The 25,521-nt window shown below is 36.0% G+C and overlaps 1 protein-coding gene across 1 annotated transcript in view; it reads left to right on the top strand.

Moving 5' to 3' along the window:
- Nucleotides 1-19,444, top strand: part of LOC118185269 (uncharacterized) — a 29,259-nt gene extending 9,815 nt beyond the window's left edge. The window contains exons 3-11 of the mRNA XM_035355111.2: nucleotides 3,008-3,197; nucleotides 6,048-6,179; nucleotides 6,279-6,400; nucleotides 7,864-8,034; nucleotides 8,674-8,827; nucleotides 11,226-11,389; nucleotides 11,900-12,077; nucleotides 13,957-14,182; nucleotides 17,677-19,444. Coding sequence (XP_035211002.2) covers nucleotides 3,008-3,197; nucleotides 6,048-6,179; nucleotides 6,279-6,400; nucleotides 7,864-8,034; nucleotides 8,674-8,827; nucleotides 11,226-11,389; nucleotides 11,900-12,077; nucleotides 13,957-14,182; nucleotides 17,677-17,851 — 1,512 coding nt within the window. The 3' untranslated portion in view covers nucleotides 17,852-19,444. The remainder of the gene's footprint in view (nucleotides 1-3,007; nucleotides 3,198-6,047; nucleotides 6,180-6,278; nucleotides 6,401-7,863; nucleotides 8,035-8,673; nucleotides 8,828-11,225; nucleotides 11,390-11,899; nucleotides 12,078-13,956; nucleotides 14,183-17,676) is intronic.
- Nucleotides 19,445-25,521: the final 6,077 nt, after the last annotated feature.

Genomic DNA, 25,521 nt, shown 5'->3' with positions numbered 1-25,521 from the left:
GCATTGGATAATAGGTAAGCGTAGTAAGAAAGAATATTTTTGCAGAACAATCTTAGAGTAATTTTGATTAATTTATTTATTCTAACAACGAAAAGAATAACTACACTCATGTCCATAAATTAAGGATAATACAAAATCAGGCAAAGGAAAGGTTAGAAGCAAATAAATTTGACTTATTTGTAAAGCTTATTTATTAAACAAAAGGTAAAGAGCCAAAAAAGATATTATATGTTTGATATTATTAAACAAAATTAGCGATTGTTTCTCCCTGGAGCAAATTACAAATAAAACTTATTTACAAAAAAACAGTATTACATGGTTGGTATGATTGTTAATACATTGTATGTCTCCCAGACGATGCAATACAGTCCGTACAACGTCTAGGCATGCTTGCTGAGTATCAAATTATCGATCTGATCTTGGGGGATATTACACCACTCAAAAAACAATGCTCTCCGAAATTCCGGTAGACATGTAGGAGGAGGTTGACGGGCTGCAACTCGTCGGCCAAGCATGTCCCATACGTGCTCTACTGGATTCAAGTCCGGTGAGAATGCTGGCCAGTCCATACAAGTGATATCCTCCGATTGAAGGCATTCGCTTAGGATGTTTGCACGGTGAGGACGGGCCTTGTCATCCATAAACCATGGCGCCCCGAAACAAACGTACGTGTTGTTCCAGAATGACGTCCCGATAGATTTGGCTTGTCATGGTTCCAATTTGAACATGCAGGTCAGTTCTCGAACCCAGAATAATTCCACCCCAAACGAGCACTCCTGCACCACCGCAACGGTGTCGTTCAATGATGTTTTCTTGGTGTTAACGGGTACCTGGAGGTCTCCATATGAAAATCCGGCGAGAATCAGACTGCAAGCTAAACCTGGACTCGTCGGAAAACATCACACAAGCCCACTGTTGCGGTGTCCACAATGCATGCTCTCTACTCCAGGCTAACCGCAGGCGACAATGAGTTGCAGTAAGTGGGACGCATCTGACAGGTCTACGAGCATACAGACCAATCTGCCCTAAGCGTCTGTACACAGTCTGCCTTGAAATTGTTGTACCAGTGGCTGAAGAGAGCTGACGAGACAGGTCTGAGGCTGTGCTCCGCCTGTTTCTTTTGGCAGTAACTGCCAAAAGAGACAGGTCTGAGGTCTGAGACAGGTCTGAGAGACAGGTCTGAGGCCAAAAGAGACAGGTCTGAGGCCGAAACTGGTATTTGGCAGTTTTCTTCCTGTAACTGCCAAATACCAGTCCTCATTCGGCGTTGTAACTCTGGGACGACCTGTGCTGTAACGTCTACTCACATTACCATCATCTTGCAATCATTGCCAAAGCCTGGAGATGACACTCTGAGTAATTCCAAGTTCGTCTGATACTTCCAGTTGGGTACGCCCACATTCCAGACGGCCGATAATTCTACCACGTAAAAAATCATCCAAATGCGTCTTTTGTGTCATAACTATTCGGTTATTGCAAAGCGCCTGCGAGCAAATTTACTCCTTTACCTGTATTCCTTATATATCACTCTCTTACACTCTCGTCATTGTGACGTGCCATCGGTGTCATCTGGTTACTTCTTGAAATTTGCATATGATTCTTGAAGATGTGTGTAGTGATTTTACAGGTGATATATTTTTTTAGAGTTCGATTTCCGCGTGACTCCGAATTATCCTTAATTTATGGACATCAGTGTAGTACTGACAATCCTGACCTATAAAAAATCTAATGACTTCCTTCTACGGCCTGTTAAGTTATGCACACTTTTTTCCTGCATTCAACTTACTTCCATACATTTCATTAGAGATATTTCTCATTCAAATACCATTCAATTCATTTCTCACTTCGCAGCAAGGGAAAAATACTTAAAAACTCAAAACAGCTTGATTAAAAATTGAACAACACAGACAAAACCTAAAACATCAAATAGAGTTTAAATTTATAAAAATTAGGCAGAAAGACAGATTTCTCGATGCACAAAACTCTTAGCTCCACTATGCTACTAAGTTTCGTATGTGAATAAAAGGCGTTTAGTGTAATTTAGGCTTAGTGTAACTTAAACTTTTAGTTATACTAAGAATACTTTATATAACTTAAACTGCTGATAATTATACAACTATTATATGCAGATTAACTAAAGCATAAAAACCTTAACTGGAACATTATATAATTCAATCACTTTTTAAGCAAAAAATGCACAATCTACCAATATATAAGAATAAAAATACTAAGCTCACGGATCCGGGTGATAAGTGGGTATATTATATATATATTTATATACTTTTGGTGCAGCCAATTGTAACCGAAAAGGGAGTCACACATCTGCATGTTATTGCAATCATATATACAAAATTTCATAGTTGTGAGGCTACTCGTTTTTGAGTTATGCGAGATAAATACATACGTACGTACGTACGCACACACGTACGTACAGATGTCAAGAAAAAGTCTTATAAATCCATTTTAAATCGCTTTCACAATCCGTTTTGAGAAAAAGAGTCCTTTATTCTGCCCGTACGCATAGACGTAATGCAAAAACATAGTTCAAATGGAATCGAGAGCGGTCAAAGCGGATATTTTCGTTGAAATACGATACCCGACATTTTCGCGATTACTATACTTCCTTTACTTCGTACAGGAAGGTCAAAATATCTGAGTTCTTCGTTTTAGAGAATGTTAGTAACATCATAACTAAACAAGACAGAAGAGACACGCGCCTCAAATAAATCATAACAGTGAAGCAACAACTTGAGTTTGGCGTAGATTTTTAGCATAAAAACTATTGATTTAGAGGGCGAACAAAGTCTCTCTTCATCAGGAGCAAAGAAATCTTTTATGATCATAACTACTATTTAGTTTTTATTTCAATTGTGAATAATTCAGATTAGTTTTGTGTTTATTTCCTAGCAGTTGCTACTCAAAGTTATTTTTAATTTGTAATACTGTTACATTTAGAGCATTAAAAATGAGGTTGTTTAATAGTTTAATACATAATATGATTTTTCAGCAACTCCCATGGCCAAGAGGTAAAGGTGTTGGTGGCTCAAGTCTTCTAAATTTCTTTATGTATGTTCGGGGTAACAAGAGGGATTATGACACTTGGGCCAAAGAAGGAGCTACTGGATGGGCTTGGAAGGATGTTTTCCGTTATTTTCTGAAATCAGAAGACAATACTGACCCAGAGATGCTAAAAGATGGTAAGTAATTCATTACTAAGCCATGCACATTGTGCAATCCTGTAATAAAACTGAAGTCTTTTTGGTAAAATTCTGTTACCATTTAGCAACACAGCTTAGTGATATTTGTTGACGGTTATGTTTGAAGTTTTATAAAGGAATTCGATCTCCGATATGATAGAAAAAGTATTAAATCTAGAACTGCAGCCAATGAAACAAGTTTAGTTATGATCAGCAATTTAATGGAATTAGTAATCATCGCCATTGCCCGAATTCAAGACCTCAGCTTGACAGTAACGTTTCTAAATTCCCTTTGGGTTGATTAACCAGTTATTTTATGATTTAGATGTTTCTTGTCACTTCCGTTTCTACGCCTTAATGCAAATTAGCTCGCAAGTATTTAAGATGAGGTATTTAAGACAGAGTGTTCTGCCACTCGAGGTCACGTTACGAGGTTGGTAGCTAAATAAAATTTGTAGCTTTCGAACTTGAATTGTAATTGCTGATGTTAAATCTCCTCGCCGGTTAGATTGAGAGCCAATTTCGCATTAAATTGACTAGCTTATTTAATTCAAATTTTTTAATTTGACTTACTTTAAATTATCTGACCATAAGCGTCGGCTGAACTTGTAAGCTCTTTCTGTTCTTTTTAGTTTTAAATAAAAGGGTTTTTTACTCCCTTCTAAAGGCTCAATTATTATTTAGACTTAAAGATAATTCGCTTAACTTCTACAAAGAATTTGAACAATATTAGGTGATTGCAAAATATGTCAAACTTTACTCGTTTTATAAAAATTAATAATTTATAAAGCCATGTACAGCTCTTGAATCCTATTAAATGCATGTTACCTTAAGTCAGAATTCCGGTATATTTATGATATATTATCCCTTTTATAGTTCAGTTTCATGTATGCAGGCACTGTTCACGAGATTTAGATTTATGTCTCAAGCTGTTAGAGAATGCTACAGTGAACAGAGAGCGATTAAGGAATTATAAGCGAAGATACACTTAATCAAAACAGGTGGGAAAATCGTTGCTGCTATAGCAAATAATACTTTACAAAGTATAGTTGGGGACTGCAATAAATCCTCAATTAATATTCGATATATTTCGAAATAAAGCTAAAGTTAAATGCTTAAAAGAGGCATATTTTTCTTCTTAATCAAGAATCTTTCAGTTGATTAAATTACCAACAGAGAATAACTATAGAATTCCAATATCAGTTTGATGGTATTCAAACTCAAATTATTATTACATCAAAAAATTAATTGGAAAGGTAAATAAAAAAAAATCTGAAAGCTTTCAGATTTTTATATTAACGTTTTTTATTTATATTAACTTATATTTAACTTATATTAACGTTTTTAATGTTTTATGTACTACCTTTATTTATTAAATATCATGTTCTTCGCACTTGAACCATAAAATTCAATTCAACAGCAATATCCCAATATATATACAGGGTGTTTATAAAGTCTCGGACCCATTTTGATGTTTAATAACTCATAAAATAATAAAGATAGATTAAAATTAATAACACAAATGGTTAGGTAGACTCAAAAAGTTTCATGACCCTTGTCAATGAACTTCCACGTGTGCTCCCTTCGTCGCACGGAGAATATCAAGTCGATATTCAATTCCACGCCAGGTACCGGCAAGCATGTCGGCATCCACAGAGGCTATTGCGGTTGTAATTCTGGCTTTTAGGTCATAAATATTCGACACTCTCCTCCTGTAAACACTGTCCTTTACAAATCCCCAAAGGAAAACGTCCGGCGTCGTTATATCAGGTGATCTGGGAGTTCAAGGAATTGGACCTCCTCGCCCAATCCATCTTTCTGTAAAATGGTCATTCAAAGAACTACGAGCGATGGTACCCCAATGAAGTGGTGCACCATCTTGTTGCAAAAAGACGTGGCTGAAGCTCTTCTAGTTGTGGAAATACTGTTTTCCAACATGTCTAAGTATACGACTGATGAGACCGTCTTTTCTGTGAAAAAGAAAGGCCCAATGACTCGGTCGTGCATTAGTCCACACCACACATTAACCTTTGGGGAATCCCTTTGTGCCTCACAGTATTCATGGAGGTTTTCAGATCCCCATATGCACATATTATGGCGATTAACAATGCCAGAAAGATGTCAAAAACAAAAGAGAGAAAAATGCAATTAATAAGCAGACGATATTTAGAAAAGTACAGGTATTTAGACTGGAAAATGAAATTATCCGAAATTAACCACACGCGCAGACGATATTTACAAAAGTAAAGATATTCAAACCTGAAAAGGAAAATATATAAGTTATTCCATCAATAAATGCCATAAGTTTGTTTATATCTTCATTATTTTAGGAGTTATTAAACATCAAAATGGGTCCGGGACTTTATAAACACCCTGTATATACCACACTAAAAAAAAAAACGGGATTCTCGCGTGAAGATCATGTTGTCCTAGTTTTTCTTATTTTTATTGACAATATTTCTCATACATAAACATATTAAACTGAAATATAATCAAAAATATAATTAATCAGGTAATCCGAGAGAAAGAATGAAGAGTAAACTAACCTAGGAAGAAAAAAAAAAAGTTACATTCCGAATTCTAAATATTTGTTTACATAAACATTTATTGCAAGGCCTGCCGTGAAAGAGATATCAGACCATTGCAAACGTACGATCGCCAGGGATCACATGATCGTTTTATTTTCATCAATTTCAAAAGTGAATCAACGCAGAATGCCAAAACGAAATTAATAGCCTTTCTGGGCAAATTGCTCCTTTGGGTTAATAATATATTATTATGGCAAATATATAGTTAATAAATTACTAAATAAAATAACACATTATTCTTACATGTCTTCGCAAATTTCAGGTTATCACGCAGCTGGTGGCCCTCTAACAGTTTCCAGTGTGAGATACAACAGTTCCTTAATGGATGCTTTTGCTAAAGCAGCTAAAGAACGAGGTTACGAATATAAAGATATTAATGGAAAGAGCCAAACAGGTAAAAACAGATAAACCTATCCTGTCATTTACTTATCTAACATGCACTAAGAAGAATTAATTCAGCACAAATACTTATGTATGACAACATCTTTACCAGGTTTCTTCAAACTTCAAGGCACCGTGCGAAACGGCCATAGGTGTAGTACGGACGTAGCTTACCTGATACCAGCTGAAAATCGAACGAATCTAGATATCATTAATAATGCTTTGGTGACGAAGGTAAAACTCCTCTTTTATTTTATTACCTGCGTAGAATAACAGTTAGAAATAGATAATTAATGTTCCTTAATGGAGGCTTTTGCTAAAAGAATTGTGATTAAGAATTTGGAGGACATCGAAAGCGATCATATAGCCGAAACTTTAGAGTGTTTAGTGTCGTTATAATTTAACATGCAAATAAACGAATAAAAATTAATGAAGGTATAATGATGAAGATATAATTTTGATAGCAACTTAGTAGCAACAGCAACAACAGCTTTGTGGTGCGAAACTAGGAACTGCGTATTTATTAATAATATGGAAATCGTAACTCAGTCATTATGATTTAGAAAGAGAAAATATTTCAAAACTTTGATTCCAAATTCAGATAAAAAAGGCTCACTTATTGACTATGATTTTTCTTGTCCCATAGGACTGAACTCTTCTTCCGAGTAAATAAATGGCACACCAACGATTGCGTAGTTTCTTTGGCATGCGCTTTGGAAGCTAGAGATTTGCCTTTTTCTGTCGCAGTTCTGCAACCAATGTGATGTTTGAAAAACCAATAAATGATTCGGTCAACATTATGACTCTGAAGTTATTAAAGTATCTAAGGTAATCACAAGTCACCTTAAGCTTCGTTCAGACGGGGGCGTAAAGAGCATAAGTAGTTAAAGCCGAGCTCCGTTGCCAAGGCAACCAGTCTGTGCTACGTCACAAAATCTGGTTTAGAACTCGGGGCATAGGGTTCAAAGTTTTCAACTTTACGCCGAGTTTGGGATAAGCGTCGTCCAATCAGAGCGAAGCTAAAATGAAGCGGCGTTCTACAGAAGATTTCGCTGTTACAAAACAAGCAGAGCGAGCGTGGGAAATCAATCGAGCAGGACAACGGCGCGGGAAAGTTGTAGACACATCCACGCATGCTCAAATTTAGCTTCTCTCATTGGCCACGGCTTTACACCCCGTTCTCACAAGTGTGAACGGAATTCCCGTATTTTATGCCCTTATGACTACGCCTCTATGACCTTTACGCTGCCGTCTGAACGCAGCTTTACAATCCACTTTTAATGAACAACGGAATACACAGTTAGCATGTGAAATAAGAACTTGCTTACGTATGAAGGTTCCGTCTGTTACTTACCTTTACCATGTGCAAACAAAAACAGAAACATTTGTTATTCGTAATGTTTGAAAGGTCCCACCAGCGTCCGAGAGGTAAAATACCTGAACACTGGTAGTTCCGTCCGAGGTTCAAATCCCACGAACAGGATGGCTGCATCTGCGTCTTCGTGGTTTTCCCTATGTGTAACGCGTTAATACGAGCCAGTTTTCCTTAGAAAGTCCCCTACGAGGGCATCTCTTGCCACCATGTAGTGCCTTAGGGCTGAACACTTATACAATAAAATAATAATAATATCCTTGAATCTTTTTTCATGAAGCCTTGAATATTCTGGGTTAATTGATTTATTACATTCCCGTTTTAGATTCTTATCAACAAGAGGAAAGAAGCATATGGTGTCCGTTTCGAAATCAACAACAATGTTTATGAAGTCAGGTCTAGGAAAGAAATCATCGTTTCTGGAGGAACCGTCAATTCTCCTCAACTGCTTATGCTGTCCGGTATTGGCCCAAGAGAACATCTGGAAAAACTAAACGTATGTTTTGTCTTTCTTATTTTGTTGTTCTTGCATTATAATCACACGTCTTTCCTCTTGGTTCATACTTTCATTTCAAAACGGAATTGCTTTTATTAAATTAGAATTTTGAACACAAAAGTAAAATGATTGTTCGTAAGCAGAGAAGATATGAAATGATTTGCTGTAATTGTAGAAATATTTAGTGATATAAAAATAAGATTTATGTATTAACCTCTTTCTAATGACTCTGCAACTCATTTTGAAAGCTTGACGTTCGTCACGTTTTTATATTGAGTACTTCACCTTTTAAACATATGAAAAGCTGTATTTTGAAAGTAGCTTACGTAATCATACGATATGTACGACAGAGCATGTACAACGACTATATTTATATCTAAAACTGATGGAAGCTGTCTTTGCAATTTCAAGGCTCTTGGTCTACGTTTTATAGCAATTGATTATAATATATCACTACTTGTGTATCAGAAAAATAAGATCTTTTGCATTTTCTCAGGATTGAGGTATTTTAAGACAGCAGTCAGTATCTTGAGATGCTATTCTGAACAGTCAGTATCTCAAGATATTTGACAGTTTATCTTTTTCAGATTAAAAATACGTATGAGCGAAAAGTAAATATTTATTATCTTCTTTTTATAGATACCTGTGGTAGCCGATCTTCCAGTTGGTGAGAATTTGCAAGACCATGTAGGAACCACTGCGTTGAATTTTGAGGCACCGGGAGCTGAACCTTTGTTGATGTCAAAATTGGTGAATCCCATAAATCAGCTAATATTCCGTGAAAACGGAACAGGTAACGTGTAAAATCAGGCCTGTATCATCTTGTTCATCCTGTCGTAAAATGCATAAATTTTTCCTTTATTTATTATTGGCTTACTTTAGATTAGTGAATTAATGGAATGTTTAGATCTTCAAAAAATTTTGAAATATTTTCAGCATAAAATCTGCATTCACTTATAATATACACTGACTACCAATAAGTATTTGGACACCTAAGCAAATGACGATATCTGCGGTCCTAAGGTACGTCACGGACTCCGCCGGTATATATCGTGTAGGAAACAGCATCGGCTTTAGTCGCATGCAAGATGCCTCGCAGTTCGGAGCTCTCTGATTTCTAGAAAGGTATAATTATCGGGTATCACAAATGTGGCCGATTCTTAAGGGCGATCTGAAGTACCCAAAATCTAGCCATCTGAAGTACCCAAAATCGACAGTGGCCTATGTGATTTAGAAGTAGAAGGTGAGCGGTGATTGTCAGAATGTGCCCCGAGTCGGCAGGCCAACGAAACTGGGAGATAGAGACCGACGAGTGCTATCCAGAGAAATTCGGAAGAACCGCACCCAACCGATGACCCTCATCCGCGAGGAGTTTCAACAGGGAGTATTGTTCCGGGAGCATTGTTTCAATGAATACCATCCGTAAGGAAGCATATCTGCTTGGTTTTCATGGTCGTGCTGCTGCCCATAAGTCTTTGATCACAAAGTCTAACCGCGCTGCTCGGTTAATGTGGTGCAAAGGACATCGAAATTGGACCGTAGATCAGTGGAAACGGGTTCTTTGGAGTGACGAATCAAGGTTCACCCTTTACCATTCGGATGGCAGGGTCTGGGTATGGCATCTACTTGGAGAACGTCTCCTGCCAGAATGCATTGTGCCAACAGTCAAGTTCGGCGGAGGTGGAATTAAGGTCTAGATGGGTTTCTCCTGGTATGGGCTGGGACCCTTGGTCCCATTCATGGTAAGCTCAACTCCGATGCCTACTGCACTATTTTGGGTGACAATGTGCTTCCTACGTTGTGGCAGTTTTACGGGTTGGACCCCTGTTACTTTCAGGACGACAATACCAGTTGTCATGTTTCGACGTTAACCAAGGCTTGGTATGGTGCCAATGGAGTTCATCGAATGGACTGACCTGCACAGAGTCCAGACCTGAACCCTATCGAGAACCTCTGGGACGAGTTGCATCACCGAATTCCGGGGTGCACTACCCGTGCAAAATCGGTGAAGGAACTTCTATGTCTTCTCCAAGCCGAGTGGAAGAAAATACCACTAGCTGTCATACAAAGACTTGTGGAAAGTATTCCCCCGGGGGGGGGTCCACGCTGTAATTACCTCTCGTGGAGGCTCTACCAACTATTGATTTTGAATTTTAAGTTAGTTTTTCTTTTCTATCACAGGTGTCCAAATACTTATTGGTAGTCAGTGTATTAGAAATGAAGTGTTTAGGATTCAGAAGGAATTGTCTCTTAACTTGAAAAATAGCCTTTACTTAACCTAAAGTGACAAATTTCCTCCACTTTGACTGCAACCGTCGCCATAGCTTTTTGTTAAGTAACTTTAAGGACTATTCTAAAAGGGCATGGTTGCAAAGGTCAAGTATGGACTATATATTTCACAGGACACTGCAGCAGAATTGCGTTTCGAAAATGGTAGTTAAGAAACGCTCTGTCACTCGTTATTTGGGGAATTTCTACGCGTATAACAGCACGATATGCATGACAGCATGATTGTATTTATATCCAAAATTCATGGAAGCTATCTTTGCGATTTCAAGGCTATTGGTTAAAATGTTATTTGCGGTACTGTTCCTCCAATTGCTGCTGGAGAATGGATAGATGAATTCATCAAAAGTGGTATTAATCTCAATTATCAAAATTCTGGTCGTATTGAAATCTTAATAGATAAGTTAATGACGAGAGGCTTTTTGGACATTTTTGAGAATTTTGGACAAAGCTGGTGTGTTTCAATATATTTGTTTCTTGCTAATGAATTTTTTTGGTAGACTGTCATAATGCCCATATTTAGTACGAATTTAGATACAAAATTTAATTTAATTAAATAAGTATATTTTCTCTGACTTATGTCAAGTTTGAAAACTTTCTGATTTGTCATATTTTTTAACTGATATATTTTGACATAATTCGACGAAATAGAAGGCCGGTGCCCTGAAGCCCAGGCCATTCCCTTTGGGCACAAGCATGCTTAAATTAAAGCAAATGGATCTTCGAAATAAACTTTCAGATATTATGAAAATCCAATTAACTTATTTCTATTTCTGCACATGCGAATTTGATATTTTGAAAAACTATCGAAAAATGCATGTCTTTCCATATATAAGTATGCATATTTACTTAACTATATGAAAAATATAACAGCATTATTCTTATTTAACTTTTAACCTTGGCAGGCCCTTTCACTAGTTTCTCTGGAATCGAAGGTATGGCTTACATCAATACGAAATACAACAATCCTCGTCTAGATTGGCCAGATGCTGAAATTCATATGGCTGCTGGTTCTCCAGCGAGTGATTATGGTCAGATATTGAAGGGTGCAGTGGGACTTACTGATGAGGTAAGTTGATGTAGCTTTGATTTGATTATGAAGCGCGAATGTTATTTTTTACAATTTAAACAATTGTAAAAAACAGAAATAGCATTTATATTAGTCAATATAGAGAATATAAAATAAAAAATACAATCTTTTAAAATATTTTTTATTTTCTTTACCTTGAAAATTTAAACAAACTTGGTAATGGTATCTAAAAAAAAACAAAGAAAAATTAAAGCCAGTTCCCCCCCCTTAAATTCTAATTAATTCTTAGAACTAACCTCAGAGAACTGAACCAGCTGCCGCAATCCTTCTGTTTAACAGTTAAGCAATTGTAATTTCTCACTTAAATTATACAGATGATTGCTGACAGATAGTGAAGTCAAGAATTACAAAAACATTACTTCTACGCTATCACACAGAGAATGATAACTACCCAGAAAAGTACATTTTCTTTTTGGTTTTTTAAGTCTTTTCCTCGGAAGACAGATAACTACAATAACAACCTAATTTTTTTTTTCATTCTTTTGGCAGGCGTATAGGAAAGTTTATGCACCATATAATGGGAAAAACACTTTCACTTTCTTTCCATGCAACTTGAGGCCCAAAAGCAGAGGAACAATTCGACTGAAGTCAACTGACCCTAAGGAGCATCCCTTGATTGATCCAAATCTCTTTCAGTATGATGAAGATCTTGACATATTAGTTGAAGGTGAGTTGAATTTTTCAGTTTTACTACCATTACATTCAATTTTATTTGATATAAATTAAATAAGCTAGGCACATTGTTTTAAAAATGGTAAAATACAAGACATGCATATCTTTAAACATTCATTTCTATAATCCATCATCCATAAAAAATAATTTGCTTTTAAAGCACAGTAAATACTTCCATTAGTAATATCGATCCACTGAAGGGATGAAAGGCTGGGTCAACCTTGCCAACCCAGTGGCGCTAGCCACTAGGCCTAGTGACCACTAGGCCACTGGGTATTTAATCTTACTTAAGTTAGGTAATACTTTACTGCCGGCCGTTTGGAGTTCTCTGCCCTAAAAGTACTGTTTTCCAGAGGCCTTTTTAAGGAAGCCTAATTGTATTCATCCTTAGAGAAAAGCATACATATCCTAAGGTTTAGTTCAATCATAAACAGTGAAACATGAGACGAGCTAAAATCCTTTGGTAGCTTTATTCATATAGCCGAAGGTTTGGTTTATTTTAATTACGACAAAGCCTCGAGGGCTATCTGCCTAAGGAAGGGATGCCTTCGAGGAGGACTTTCTGAGAGAAACGTAACTCGTATACGCGTTACACATGACGAAAACCACAAAAAAAGCCCATAGTTCACGGGATTCGAACCTCGAACCAAACTACCAGTTTTTAGCGAAATTACACCTCGGCCGCTGGTGGGCAGTATAACCGATAGTTGGACTCTTAATATTTAGTATGTAAATGTATTTTACAAACTTAAAATTTTACTTTTTGTTTAATTTTGTATGAAAACTGTTGTTAAAATCCCATTTAACAGCCATTAAATTTAAAATACCATTTAAGGTATTTATTTGAATTTTATAATTTAATGTCCCAACAACTTCATTTTTCTATACGCAATGCTGATGGGCGGGAGTTCCAAGGACTTGCTTGTTACACATTCCGCCTTAGAAAAGACATTTTTACATACATTTAAACTATTGGAAGCATTAGTTGCTTAACTTTTCAAGGACAGTCTCTTCTCAGCATGGTTTGTATACACTAATAATACCAGAAATCAGTGATCTCAGAAAGTCCTCTCAAGTGGTTAATGGTACAGAAAGAGGGGCAGGAGATGCTCGGATCCACCGGGAATGCTTAAAATTTAGCTAGGTTCAGCAATACCTCAATTACATGTGGTACTAGGGAGTTGCTGGCCTAGCTATTGTACCTGTACCTGCATCTGCTAATATACCATGAAAAGCCGTACAGTTATTAGGGTTTTTTAGTCATTAGACCACTGTGGCTTTTTTGAAGCAAGAGACATGAAAAATGTGCATTGACCTCTTCGGTACTCGAATCCTGGACCTCTCGAACATGCTTCCAATTACACCAGAAGGCATGCGGAAAGGAGGGAGAAAATACCTTATATACTCCCCTATTTAAATTTTTAAAGGGAGTTTGGGGATGAAGAGACCTAGTCGCCAAATCCTGTTGGCGACAGATTATCATCCACTATCGGGCTCCAATGTAGAGTCATTAGGATTTTTTTGAAGCAGATCTGAAAAATGTACAATACCCTCCCAGGGACTCGAAGTTGGATTTCTCGAATACACGCCGAATGTGCTACTGTTACACCCGGAATGCATCATGGAAAAAGGGAGAAAGTACCTTAAGTAATAATTAGAGATTCGACAAATGCACAACGCACATCATATAAAGGAACTAATGAAGTTTGAGAGCCACTGACGTAGCTGAAACCTTTAATCTCTGTAGGTTGGATGAGAAAAACCATACACCTAAAATATTGGTCTACAAGAAACCAAAGAGCTGAAATTCATTTGAATGCGAAATAATATATGATGTCAAATTGTCTTAGAGGTATTTTTTTAATTAATTTCAGTTATGAAGGAATGCGTGAATATAGTCACCAAAACGAAAGCTTTCAAGGAAATCGGTGCCAAGATGTTCCAGACCAAGTTTCCTGGCTGCGAATCTTACCCCATATATTCTGACAGTTACCTCCGATGTGTGGGACGAGCATATACTTTCACACTTTATCATCCTGTTGGTACATGTAAAATGGGTGCAGTAACGGATAAAACTGCAGTTGTTGATCCCAGATTACGGTAAGAATTTATTTTTGAATAAATGAAACCCATTTATTAATTTAATAAATTAATTAATACTAGCTATTTTAGTATATTTAACATAAAAGTATTTTATGGTTAACATAAATGTGCTACTTACATTCTATATAAAATAAAAAACTGTATTTCGAAAACATGTAAAAATTTTCGAAACGAAACAAATTTATTTAGAATGTCGAACATTCCATTTAAGTTTTAAAATTAATTAACATGCAATTATAATTATAATTTTTTTACTTAAAAGTGGAGTGAATAACAATATATTACTTAAATTAGTACATCATTAGTATAATCCAGTACGTACTGAGAGAGGAAAATAAAAGAATCTTAAATAAAATGCATCACCACCATGAAAATTTAACTTTGATTGAATAAATATTTAAAATAAAGAGAGAAAAATTCGCTCAAGTTGAAAATATTACCATTTCAATATATTATTTACTTTTTGGAATGAGATATGTTGCTAAATATAGAGATATGGTAAATATAGATTGAGTATTTAGCACTCAACTCAAATCAATTTACTAAATTGTAAAGATAGGGTAAAATATAAGCATCTACTATAGCAGAGTTGCCCAAACTTCATGTCTGTAAGAGCCGCATCTAGATTTTCTAAAAGCCACAAGTTCATATTTACATCATTATAGAAGTAGTGGAGAACATTTTAAATAGAAAGAAATCCCTGATAATTTCTAATTAATTACTTCTTTTTGGAGACTGAATAGTTTTAGTTTACCATATTTCATGCATATATTTTATATGCACGAGCCACACAAAGTGCCTGCGAGAGCCATATCAGGCTCGCGAGCCGCACTTTGCCCACCCTTGTACTATAGCATACAATTATTTTTAACTTCTATTGTAACCAGTGGTATCAGTTTAAAGCTCAGGAAAGTGAACCAAAAAAGCATATCCTTTTCAAAAGCCCGACCCAAGAACTTTATTACGCCTCATATTTCTATCTCATACCTACCTTTAGCCCAACTTTATTACACCCCACATTTCTATCACATGCTTCTATCTGTTAGTTAGAGCTAGTTTTGAAACTTCGCGTGTTATTTCTTTTAAAGCAACGATATAATGAAATTTCAAAATTCATTAGGTTCCCTCCTTCCTCTGAGTTCGAAAGAGCTCATTTCCATGACTTTAAAAATGGCTCATTTCCATGGCTGAGTCCAATGCTCAAGCTTTACTATTTTGGTACTTTTCCGTTTCGCCGCCGCAAATCTCGCCAAGCAGACTTTATTGGCGACAACACACGGTATACACATAAAGAATGTTAACAAATGTTAGTTCTAAAAATTTTTTATTTTAAAGGTATAAACATTTTAATATTCTTTAAAATTTTGTAAAAAGACAATAAATAAAGGCAACAAATTTGTAAAAACACATTAATTTAAGAATTTACTATGCTTTCATGGTTCAACACCCTGATTTGCCGTTTCGTATCACGTGACCCCAAGTGATCCCATCTGACGTAAACTACGCTACAAAAATCTAATTCTCTCATTAATTATCTACATTAATTTCAAGTTAAATTTTAATTTGGAATACAAGTTTAAATGCAAGAATTATTTCAATTCGTAGGAATAGCTTACTCAGAAATTACGTAGCTAGTGCATTCTCATTAGAATTAATGAATTTAACCCTTGACTTTGCCTTTTCTATATTTTCGCCATCGGGTGAGCGGTGTGATTGCACCCTAATTGACTTAATTTCCGCCCTCGAATGGCCTGTCTGGTCAAAATTCTATGTAATTGTACGCCAGTATTGAAAGAAACAATGAATCTGATAAGAAATGGCTGCGACTTGTTTTGAATATGAGGAGTAAAAGGTTACCAGTGAGGATATTACGTTTGGCATCGGTTGTGCTATTATTGGCGACTTTATCGCCTGCCCCCGCGAAGCGGAAAAGTACCAAAAATGGGTATATATATTTACCTGCCTTTCTTATGGATATAATATATCGGAAAACGTGAATCACGTTTTTCCGATGTGAGTTAAATTGCGAAAAATTTGCTGAATAGTTTTTCAAGAAATTATAAATATTGATCTGTTTCAGCAAGCATTTTATGATGTTTTATATACTTAAAAATTGCATTGTAAAAGTTCAGAAAAAGATATATCAGATCTAAATAATGTACTTTTTCACATATATCGTGTTTAGATAATACGTGTTTAGACATGAAACAGGTGTCAGGAAGCTACTAATGGAAATACTGAAAATATAACATTTTTATATTTAAGCAAAGTTTATGAAAAACTTCTGGTAGTTGACCCAGTTAGTTATTCATTGCAAGTTGTATACTGCCAAAAGGAAAAAGAAAAAAAAAAGTGCACAGTTCTGTCTCTTGTTCTACTGAACCGATGATATGTACTAGATTTATATATAGCACTGTTCTAATATAGATATTTTAATGCAAAATCTGACTTTTCCTGAAATAGCATACGAATTTTTTTCTATATTTCCATTCTACCACTCAATTACTCCAAACTCCGAAGTTTTGCAAAAATCGCACGAGTAGTTTTTAAAAAATTAGCTCTCAAAATTTTAGCTCCTCAATGTTAATTGAGTTTGATATATATTTATTAATTTTTCTTTTTTTTATTAAACTTATTTGATTCTTCCTTTCACATTTAGAAATTCAAGTTCATTCCAAATAAAATTCGGCCATTTTTTAAGAGTTATTTTTAAAATTTGTATTTTTAAATAATTATTATAAATTTTTCAAAACAAATTTTGAAATATAATCTATAAAATTTTTACCATCATCTTAAAGTAGATGTATTTCTAAGCACCAGCAAAAAATTAGATTTTTTATTCAAAATTTCCGGATATATACGTAGATTTATATATTGGAGCGTTTTGAAATTTGGCATATTTGTTAAAAGCGACAAAACAACAAATGTGGTTTAGACACTTTGCTAAAATTATTTGAAAGTAGGAACGAAGTGACTTTTTTTCCGCTCATTCACAATGTAAAAAGTTAGGAACGAGGGTTTTTTTTTTTCCTACTCCGGCATAATGGAAGGGAAAGGAAAACTGGTTGCCATATATTAAGAAGTTCGCCAAGTGAATTATTCTTGGCGCAAACTGAAAATGTTGCGCCAAGATAAATTTTTGAATTTCTCCAAAAATTTCACACCAAATTTTACAAAATTTAATATCGAGGCATAATTTGAGTCGTAGAATCGAAATATGGAAAAAAATGGTATGTTATTTCAGAAAAAGTCAGATTTTTTGGCACAATACCTATATTAGAACAAAACTAAATATAAATCTAATACATATCCAAGACATGAAAAACGCTATTTGAATGTTGTCAATCGGCCCAGAAGAAGAGATATAGAACTGTCCCCCCTTTTTTTTCACAGTGTACAAGGCACTGAAGATAGCAAAAACTGTTTTAAATTATTGCTCTTCATTTTCTTTGTTTTTGATTTTAAAATAATTTCAATTTTTTTTCCAACAGGGTCATAGGTGTCAAAAAACTGAGAGTTGCTGATGGATCAATAATGCCCCGGTTAGTTTCTGGAAACACAAATGCTCCAATCATAATGATCGCCGAAAAAGCTGCAGATATGATTAAGGCAGACAATCCCGACAGACTCAAATGCTATCGACGAAATTTTATCCGAAAACATTGAAGCATTCTGATAGTCGTGATATCCAGATAACCTTATCGAGGACGAGTTAGACATAATATTATAAACTCGTTATGATACTTAAACTGTATCATTTAAAACTTTGTATTACGTTTATTAATGGATTTTAAAATTCATAGTTATAATATTCTGTTTCGTATTATAATTGTGTATTTTCGTAATTTGAATAGGATTATAAAGATATTAAGCATTCTTTTAAATTTAAACTTTACATCTAGGAGGACAGTGGCTTTAGTTAAATAGGCTAAAACCACGTACTATTAAGACAAAATTACAAACTTTTTGTTTATTAATATAGTTTTATTGATATGATTTTTCTCCTTTCTAGTCAGTTAACACAACGTTTTCTTCAAATTGGCAGAGTTTTTTTTTTTTAAGATTTAAGATTATATAGGTTCATATATCATAAATATTGTAAAGATACAAGAAATTAAAATGTAAGCGGCTACATGAAATTTATATTTACGAAAGATCTGTGACATAGATCTAGTATATAGATATTATTTTATAGTCTGTTAAAACAATTTTCATTTACAGCAAGAAAATTGCTGTTGGATTAAATTTTGTTTTGCATCACAATCTGTAAATAATGGTTAAGTTATTAGTTTTTTGTACAGGATGAGTTTGAAAAAGCGAAGTAGGGAACTGGCAAAAGTAGGGAAGGTGTTGGACTTCCTAAGAGAAGTTTATCCGTTATCACTCTACATATGTGAAAACTACGAAAACCAGCTATGAGGCTAGCTCGAGGATTGAACCCGAGTTATACTTCCAGCATTCAGCAGCCTTAACCGCTCATTCACTGGTGGAGCTACAATGTGCAGCAACCTACTAAGGTTGTTTCAAATATGTAGCCATATTTATGACTCATCCTGTATAAATAGTAGTTTTATTACAGTTTTCATTCACTTTGATATATTTAAAGAAATTCACTGGAATTTCATTCAAAAATTTCGTTCATTTATTATTGACCCCAAAATGTACTCAATAATAAAGTGTGGTTATTCGTTTCATTGTTAGTGGGTTTAGAGATGATAAGGATTTTGTTAATATTCCTTACAAAATTGTAAAGTATTGCCTTTATAGACTGTACATATTTTTTTCTTCATTCACTTTTTTGTGCATCTTTTCAACATTAGATACTATTTCATCACATATGCATTATCAGTGTTCTAAAAAATAATTGCGTATTCGTGCATATTTTATGTGCTTATTACATACTTTTATAATTTTTTGTACTATTTTATTTTAATTCTGGTATTATGGTGTCTCTTGCTTGGAAGTTTAATTATTTGCGTACTGTATTTTCTAATTTTATTGGCCTTCTGTTACTCTCATTTATGTATTTTAAAATGAAAGCCCTTTTGTTTAAAGGAACAATGATTATGTATGAAATTTATTTATTGCTTCATTATCCGAATAATTTTCTAATTTTATTGGCCTTCTGTTACTCTCATTTATGTATTTTAAAATGAAAACCCTTCTGTTTAAAAGAACAATGATTATGTATGAAATTTATTTATTGCTTCATTATCCGAATAAGGTGCACTTCATTTCACTTTTCGAAATTTTGTAATACATGCAAAGTTAAATAAAATAATGTTTAATTACTTTTAACTGTTTGTGCATTTATTCTAGAGTAACACATATTGTTATTCTTCAGAAGCAAAAATCAGCAAACTTAGAATTAATCTTTCTAATCAAAGGATAATCAAACAGAAAAAAATAGCACAATGTTATAAATTATGCATAATCTTCTAACTTCCGTAGCATCTTTACAGCTACCTAAAAATTAATTTTTTTAAAAAAATTACATTTAATTTGATGTACAAATAATAAATAAATAAACGGAAGTAAACAATAATTATCAAATAATGGTAATAAGTAAACAATAATAATTAAACAGAGCAGATAATTCCCAGAATTGTGCCCTATTTCTGTCTGAAAATGTTACGTACTAGCAAGCATTTTTGTACTTGAAAAACTGAAAATAAAATGAACTATTAATTTAATGTACTCTATGCAAAGTTAATTTCTGCGACCAAAGCAAAATTCATGAGTTCGTTGTACATCTGAAAAGAAAGTGCATAAAGCATTTCAGTAAACCACAACCAATTCGGAAGTACTTTTTTGTTGCCAAACCAGGAAACAAAAACTTTTGACACTTCAGGTTAATACGTATGCTGTGATACGTAACGTCTTCATTTAAGTTGGATGTAATATAATGCTATTTCTCAATGTCAATAAAGGAATTAACTTAACAATAACATCATGTCAATTATCTCAATCTGAAACAAAAAAAAGTTGCCAACTGCAGCTATTTATTTAAAAATTGACGAAAAAATTTCGACATACAATGACGCATGCAATCACGTGCTTTCTTCAACGTCCGAATATAACCCTATATAATAATAATACACTCTTTTCCAAAAAGAATCAAAGCACCAAGAAGGACTTTTGCGATCGTGACAAAATTTAGTATACAAAAACATCTTGATCGAACATGCAAATGATCAGTTTCAAGCCATCATATAGCATCAAGCAATTGCGATCATGCGCGCATTTCTAGTGAGCAATTCACAAAGTATAAAACCAGTAACCAGAGGCGGAAATTTTTTTTTTTTTTTTTTTTTGCTGCCATTGTCATTCGTAAAGAAGCAACTAAAGATGACATTAAGACGATATCGAAGACCTTACAGACAACCAAACGACTTCGAACGCGGTCGCATTTTAGGGTTGTGTGAAGCTATGTGGTCATACCGAGCAACAGGCCGCCACCTGCAGCGTACAGACACTGCTGTGCGAATATGTTGGCGGCAATGGTTGGTACAAGGAAATTGCCGACGAAATGACGGCTCTGGAAGGCCAAGGATAACAAATGCTAGGCAAGACAGGATGATTGTTGTCAGGCCCGAACCGCCCCAACGATATCATTGTCGACTATTCACCGCACTACAGCCACGTCTATACCTCCCGTGGTACCGTCTACCATCTCACGGCGCTTGTCTGAGACGGGGTTACGCTCATAGAGGCCTTTAAGACGTTTGCCTTTGACCCCACAACATCGGCGGAGTCGTCTGGACTGGTGCCGCAGCCAATTATAATAGCTGCCATCAGACTGACATTCCGATATGAATCCCGCTTCACTCTTGTATCAGATGACCACTGTGTTCGTGTCTGGAGAGAACGGTCCCAGTCAGCCTTTGTTTTATAAAGGCATACAGCTATAACCCCTGGTGTGATGGTCTGGGGCACTATTTATTATGATAGCAGGTCATCTTCCGTACATCTTTAATAGCTCAACGATATGTTGATACCATCCTGCGACCGGTTACATTACCCTTCATGGCACATCATCCTGAGGCCATTTTCCAACAAGATAATGCCAGGTCACATACCGCTCGCATATTTCTCGACTGTCTCCGTGAGGTTGATACTCTTCTTTGGCCAGCAAGATCACCAGATCTTTCCCCAATCGAGCATGTCTGGGACATGGTAGGCAGCCAGATTCGGCCGCCACAAAATATTACAGATCTGGAGCAACGGCTGGTGAATGCCTGGCAGAATGTGTCGCAGGATGACATTAGGAACCTCTACCACTCCTTGCCTCGACGAATTCAAGCATGCATTGCCGCCAGTTGCAGTTCGACCAACTACTAATTTGAACCTCAATGAATGATTGTGAGCAGTGAACAGGTACTATGACCTTGATTTTTTAATCATGTCACACATATTCAATTTCATCAAAAACAACGACTTCCTTCATGGTGCTTCGATTTTTTTGCAAAAGACTATGTTTAATATTTCGCAATGCTACTTTTATTTCATATTTTGTAAAACTTTGGAATTTCTTTTATTAAGAAACTCTATGATTTGAAAGTGAGCAGTGGCAACACTTTTCGATATAAAGCAAATTTTATAGTATGAATAATTATATTAATTCTAAAAGTATAACGATATGAATAATAATATTGTTGCGTGCGTACGGATTCGTTACTAAATGAATGCACAAGTCCGATGAAAAATGAACAAAAATTTATTATTATCACAACAAAAATGCTTAAATTTTCTCAAATTATCACGCAGTATTACAATATCTCACAGTAGTTTTCTTTTAACTACTCAAATGTCCAATAGAACGTAATTCAAAACAGCTAAAGAACGCTAATCCGCGAATTCGCTACAATCAACAACAGTAGTTTTCTAAACAACAAACTAAGCAACTACTACAAACTGAGATGTTTTCCTCCTTTTATAAGATTTTAAAATCACGCGCTAGAATTTTCCAGTACTTTCTCGAAATCAAAAAGAGATATTTATTTATTTAACGCACGCGCTCTTGTATTTTTAATTTTTCCGGCTTAGCTTTCTTTTAATATTCGTCACGCGCTGCACTGCGCGAGAAATAAAACCATTTAATTTAGAATTAAACTAACATTAGCTTTTTAAATACCAAATTCGTAACACTGCCCCCTTCCCAAGGACTGCACGTCCCGGGCAGTACAATCCCTGGATAGGAAGCTAAACTTACAACTGTGGCATAAATGCAACTGAGGCATAAACATTACATTACAATATCAAACAACATGAACAATAAATGCAATAACTAACTTGAACAAATCAAATGCTATCAAATACTCAATATAAAACAAATACTAAATACAAATCAAATACTAAATACAAATCAAATCAAATACACATTTAAAAACAAAAAGGACCATGGTCTTATACTATTTACAATTATTTACATTATGTACTATGGCCATAGTAATGAGCTAACCTGTCGTAAGAGTTCGAAGACTCACGGATCCGAACCACGACGTCATTCGTGTTCAGCACTGTATATGGACCATCCGAAGGTGACTGTAATTTAGGACTCAGTCCTTTTCGTTGAATTGAGTTCCACAACCACACCTTGTCTCCTATGTTGGATCTCTGTCTAGTAGCTCTTGTGTCGCATCTGGTCTTCATTTTCTCCGTCGCCAAGTTGACTCGCTTTCGTGCAGAACGGTGCATTCCCTCAAACCGGGCCTGGGCATCTTGGATGTGTTCCTCAGGCGATGAAGGCGCATCCGTAGGGCGACTAAACAGGCGGTCACAAAGCAGACGAAGGTCTCGACCGAAGAGCTTCTGGGATGGAGAATAGCTGGTAGTCTTGAGTTTCCTTTCGACCCTGGTATGATTTCGGCAGCTTCCCGAGCTCGATCTTTCGGACAAGGCGTCGACATTTCCAGGCGAGGATCCCTTTTGAGGATGGATAATCATGCCATCAGATGCTGAAAGCAGCTTATTGTTTTTGAAATCTAAGGAAAAATTGTATTTCCTTAAAAAGTCCAATCCGAGTATGCATGGATCTGTAATATCCGCCACATATGCCGTGTGATGGTAGGCGGCACTTCCAAACGTGATGTTTACGTTTAACTTCCCAGTTATGTCGATCTTGTCACCAGACGCAGTCTGAAGGGTAACACAGGATGGCGTCCAAATAAGTTTATCTTTAAACTGTTCAGCTAAATCTTTCCTAATGATGGTAACATTAGCTCCTGTGTCAATGATCATATTGCAAGGAACTCCATCGATATTCCCATTGATGGACAGTCCGTTATTGTTGCCACTCACTATAGAGATCTTAAGCGCTTTAAAACAGGGTTTTTCATTATCTGGCAACCTCCGTTCCTTGATATGGTCATTAATTTGTTTCCTGCGTCGTTGCTCAGAAATTGTCTCAATTTTCGTACCCTGGGGTGTTCTGCAATTCTTTCGTACGTGGCCTTCAGCTCCACAGTTCCAGCACTTTGGTTTCTTGTCAGTCCTTTTCCTTCCCGTGGCATTTAATTGTCTGTTTAAATCGTATGCCTTATTTTCCGTGCTCTGGGGAGTTCTGCAGTTTTTTCGTAGGTGGCCTTCAACACCGCAATTCCAGCACTTTAGGGTCGGTTTTGTTTCACCACTATTCCGTCTTAAAGCATTCACTGGTCTTGTCAACTCATCTGTTTTATTATCCATGCCCTGGGGTGTTCTGCAATGCCGTCGTAGGTGACCTTCAGAACCACATCTCCAGCATCTTACAGCCACTTTGTTCTCACTGCTACTCCGTATCAAAGCATCGACTTGTCTGGATAAATCATCTAAACGAGCCATCAATTGGTCCCCTGGGTCGTGGACTCGCACAGCTCTGACTGGGTAGCTATCCCTAAGAGTTGCTTGCTGGGCTGCCTCAAATTTCATGGCATACACTAAAGCGCTTTTCAGATCTTTAACATCCGCCATTCGCAGTGCTTTCTGTATTTCAGGGTCCCGGATGCCATCGATGAAATATTGCAGGGACAGGATTTCCCTTGTTTCTGTCGGGCACTCCGAAAAGGCGTGATGTGACAGCCTTTCAACATCCGTGGCGAGCTCCTGAAGCGTTTCGGTGAGCTTCTGTTGACGAGATTTTAATTGGAGCCTGCTGTAGTCTTTTAAACACTTCTCCCCAAAGCGCAACTCCAAGGCGCCGGACAGAGCTTCGAAATCTAACCTTTTGTTTTCGGGAAGAGTCTGAAGGATATCCGCTGCGTCGGCTCTTAGAGAAGCGGCGAGATGACAGGCCTTAGCTTGGGAATCCCATCCATTCGCATCCGCCACGATAGAAAATTGTGTCTTATACACCTGCCAGGAGGTCTTCCCATCATATGTGGATAGCTTCAGAGGTGGACGAGCAGGCATTGGTAAGAATTTAAAATCATCACTCCTGCTCCCTGCCGACGCTACGAATTTCTTTAAAGTATCCATTTCTTTGGCAACTTCAGAAACTCTCTCATCAATTTGTTGTTCGATTTGGTGTTGGACGGCACAAACTCTTCCTTCAATTCGTTCCTCCACAGCAGAAACTCTCCCTTCTATATGTTCTTTTACAGAAGAAACTCTTTCTTCTATTTCTTCTTTCACCGAAGAAACTCTTTCTTCAATTAGTCCAACTTTATTTTCAACTGTGTCAATTCTGCCTTCCATAGCTTCAAATTTATTTTCTATTATGCAGGTAATCTCTCTTTTCATTTCTTCTTGACCTGCTTCAATCTTTTCTTGACTAGCTTGAACGGCTTTCATTTCGTCCTTAACAGAGTTGACGGCCCCTTCCATTTTTCCTTGGCTAGATTTCATCTCTTCTTTCATTTCTTCTTTAAACGAGGCAAAGGCTGTTATCAATTGCCTTAACTGCTCTTCCATCGCTCTTGTTATTGGCATTCAAATCCCACTTCTGACACCAAAAATTGTTGCGTGCGTACGGATTCGTTACTAAATGAATGCACAAGTCCGATGAAAAATGAACAAAAATTTATTATTATCACAACAAAAATGCTTAAATTTTCTCAAATTATCACGCAGTATTACAATATCTCACAGTAGTTTTCTTTTAACTACTCAAATGTCCAATAGAACGTAATTCAAAACAGCTAAAGAACGCTAATCCGCGAATTCGCTACAATCAACAACAGTAGTTTTCTAAACAACAACAAACTAAGCAACTACTACAAACTGAGATGTTTTCCTCCTTTTATAAGATTTTAAAATCACGCGCTAGAATTTTCCAGTACTTTCTCGAAATCAAAAAGAGATATTTATTTATTTAACGCACGCGCTCTTGTATTTTTAATTTTTCCGGCTTAGCTTTC

Source organism: Stegodyphus dumicola, chromosome 10 (genome assembly GCF_044657685.1).
Source record: "Stegodyphus dumicola isolate Sdum_Otavi_A_Nest chromosome 10, ASM4465768v1".
Taxonomy (NCBI): domain Eukaryota; kingdom Metazoa; phylum Arthropoda; class Arachnida; order Araneae; family Eresidae; genus Stegodyphus; species Stegodyphus dumicola.
The sequence above is the reverse complement of the archived record's forward strand: the minus strand, read 5'-3'. Positions and strand labels throughout refer to the sequence as shown.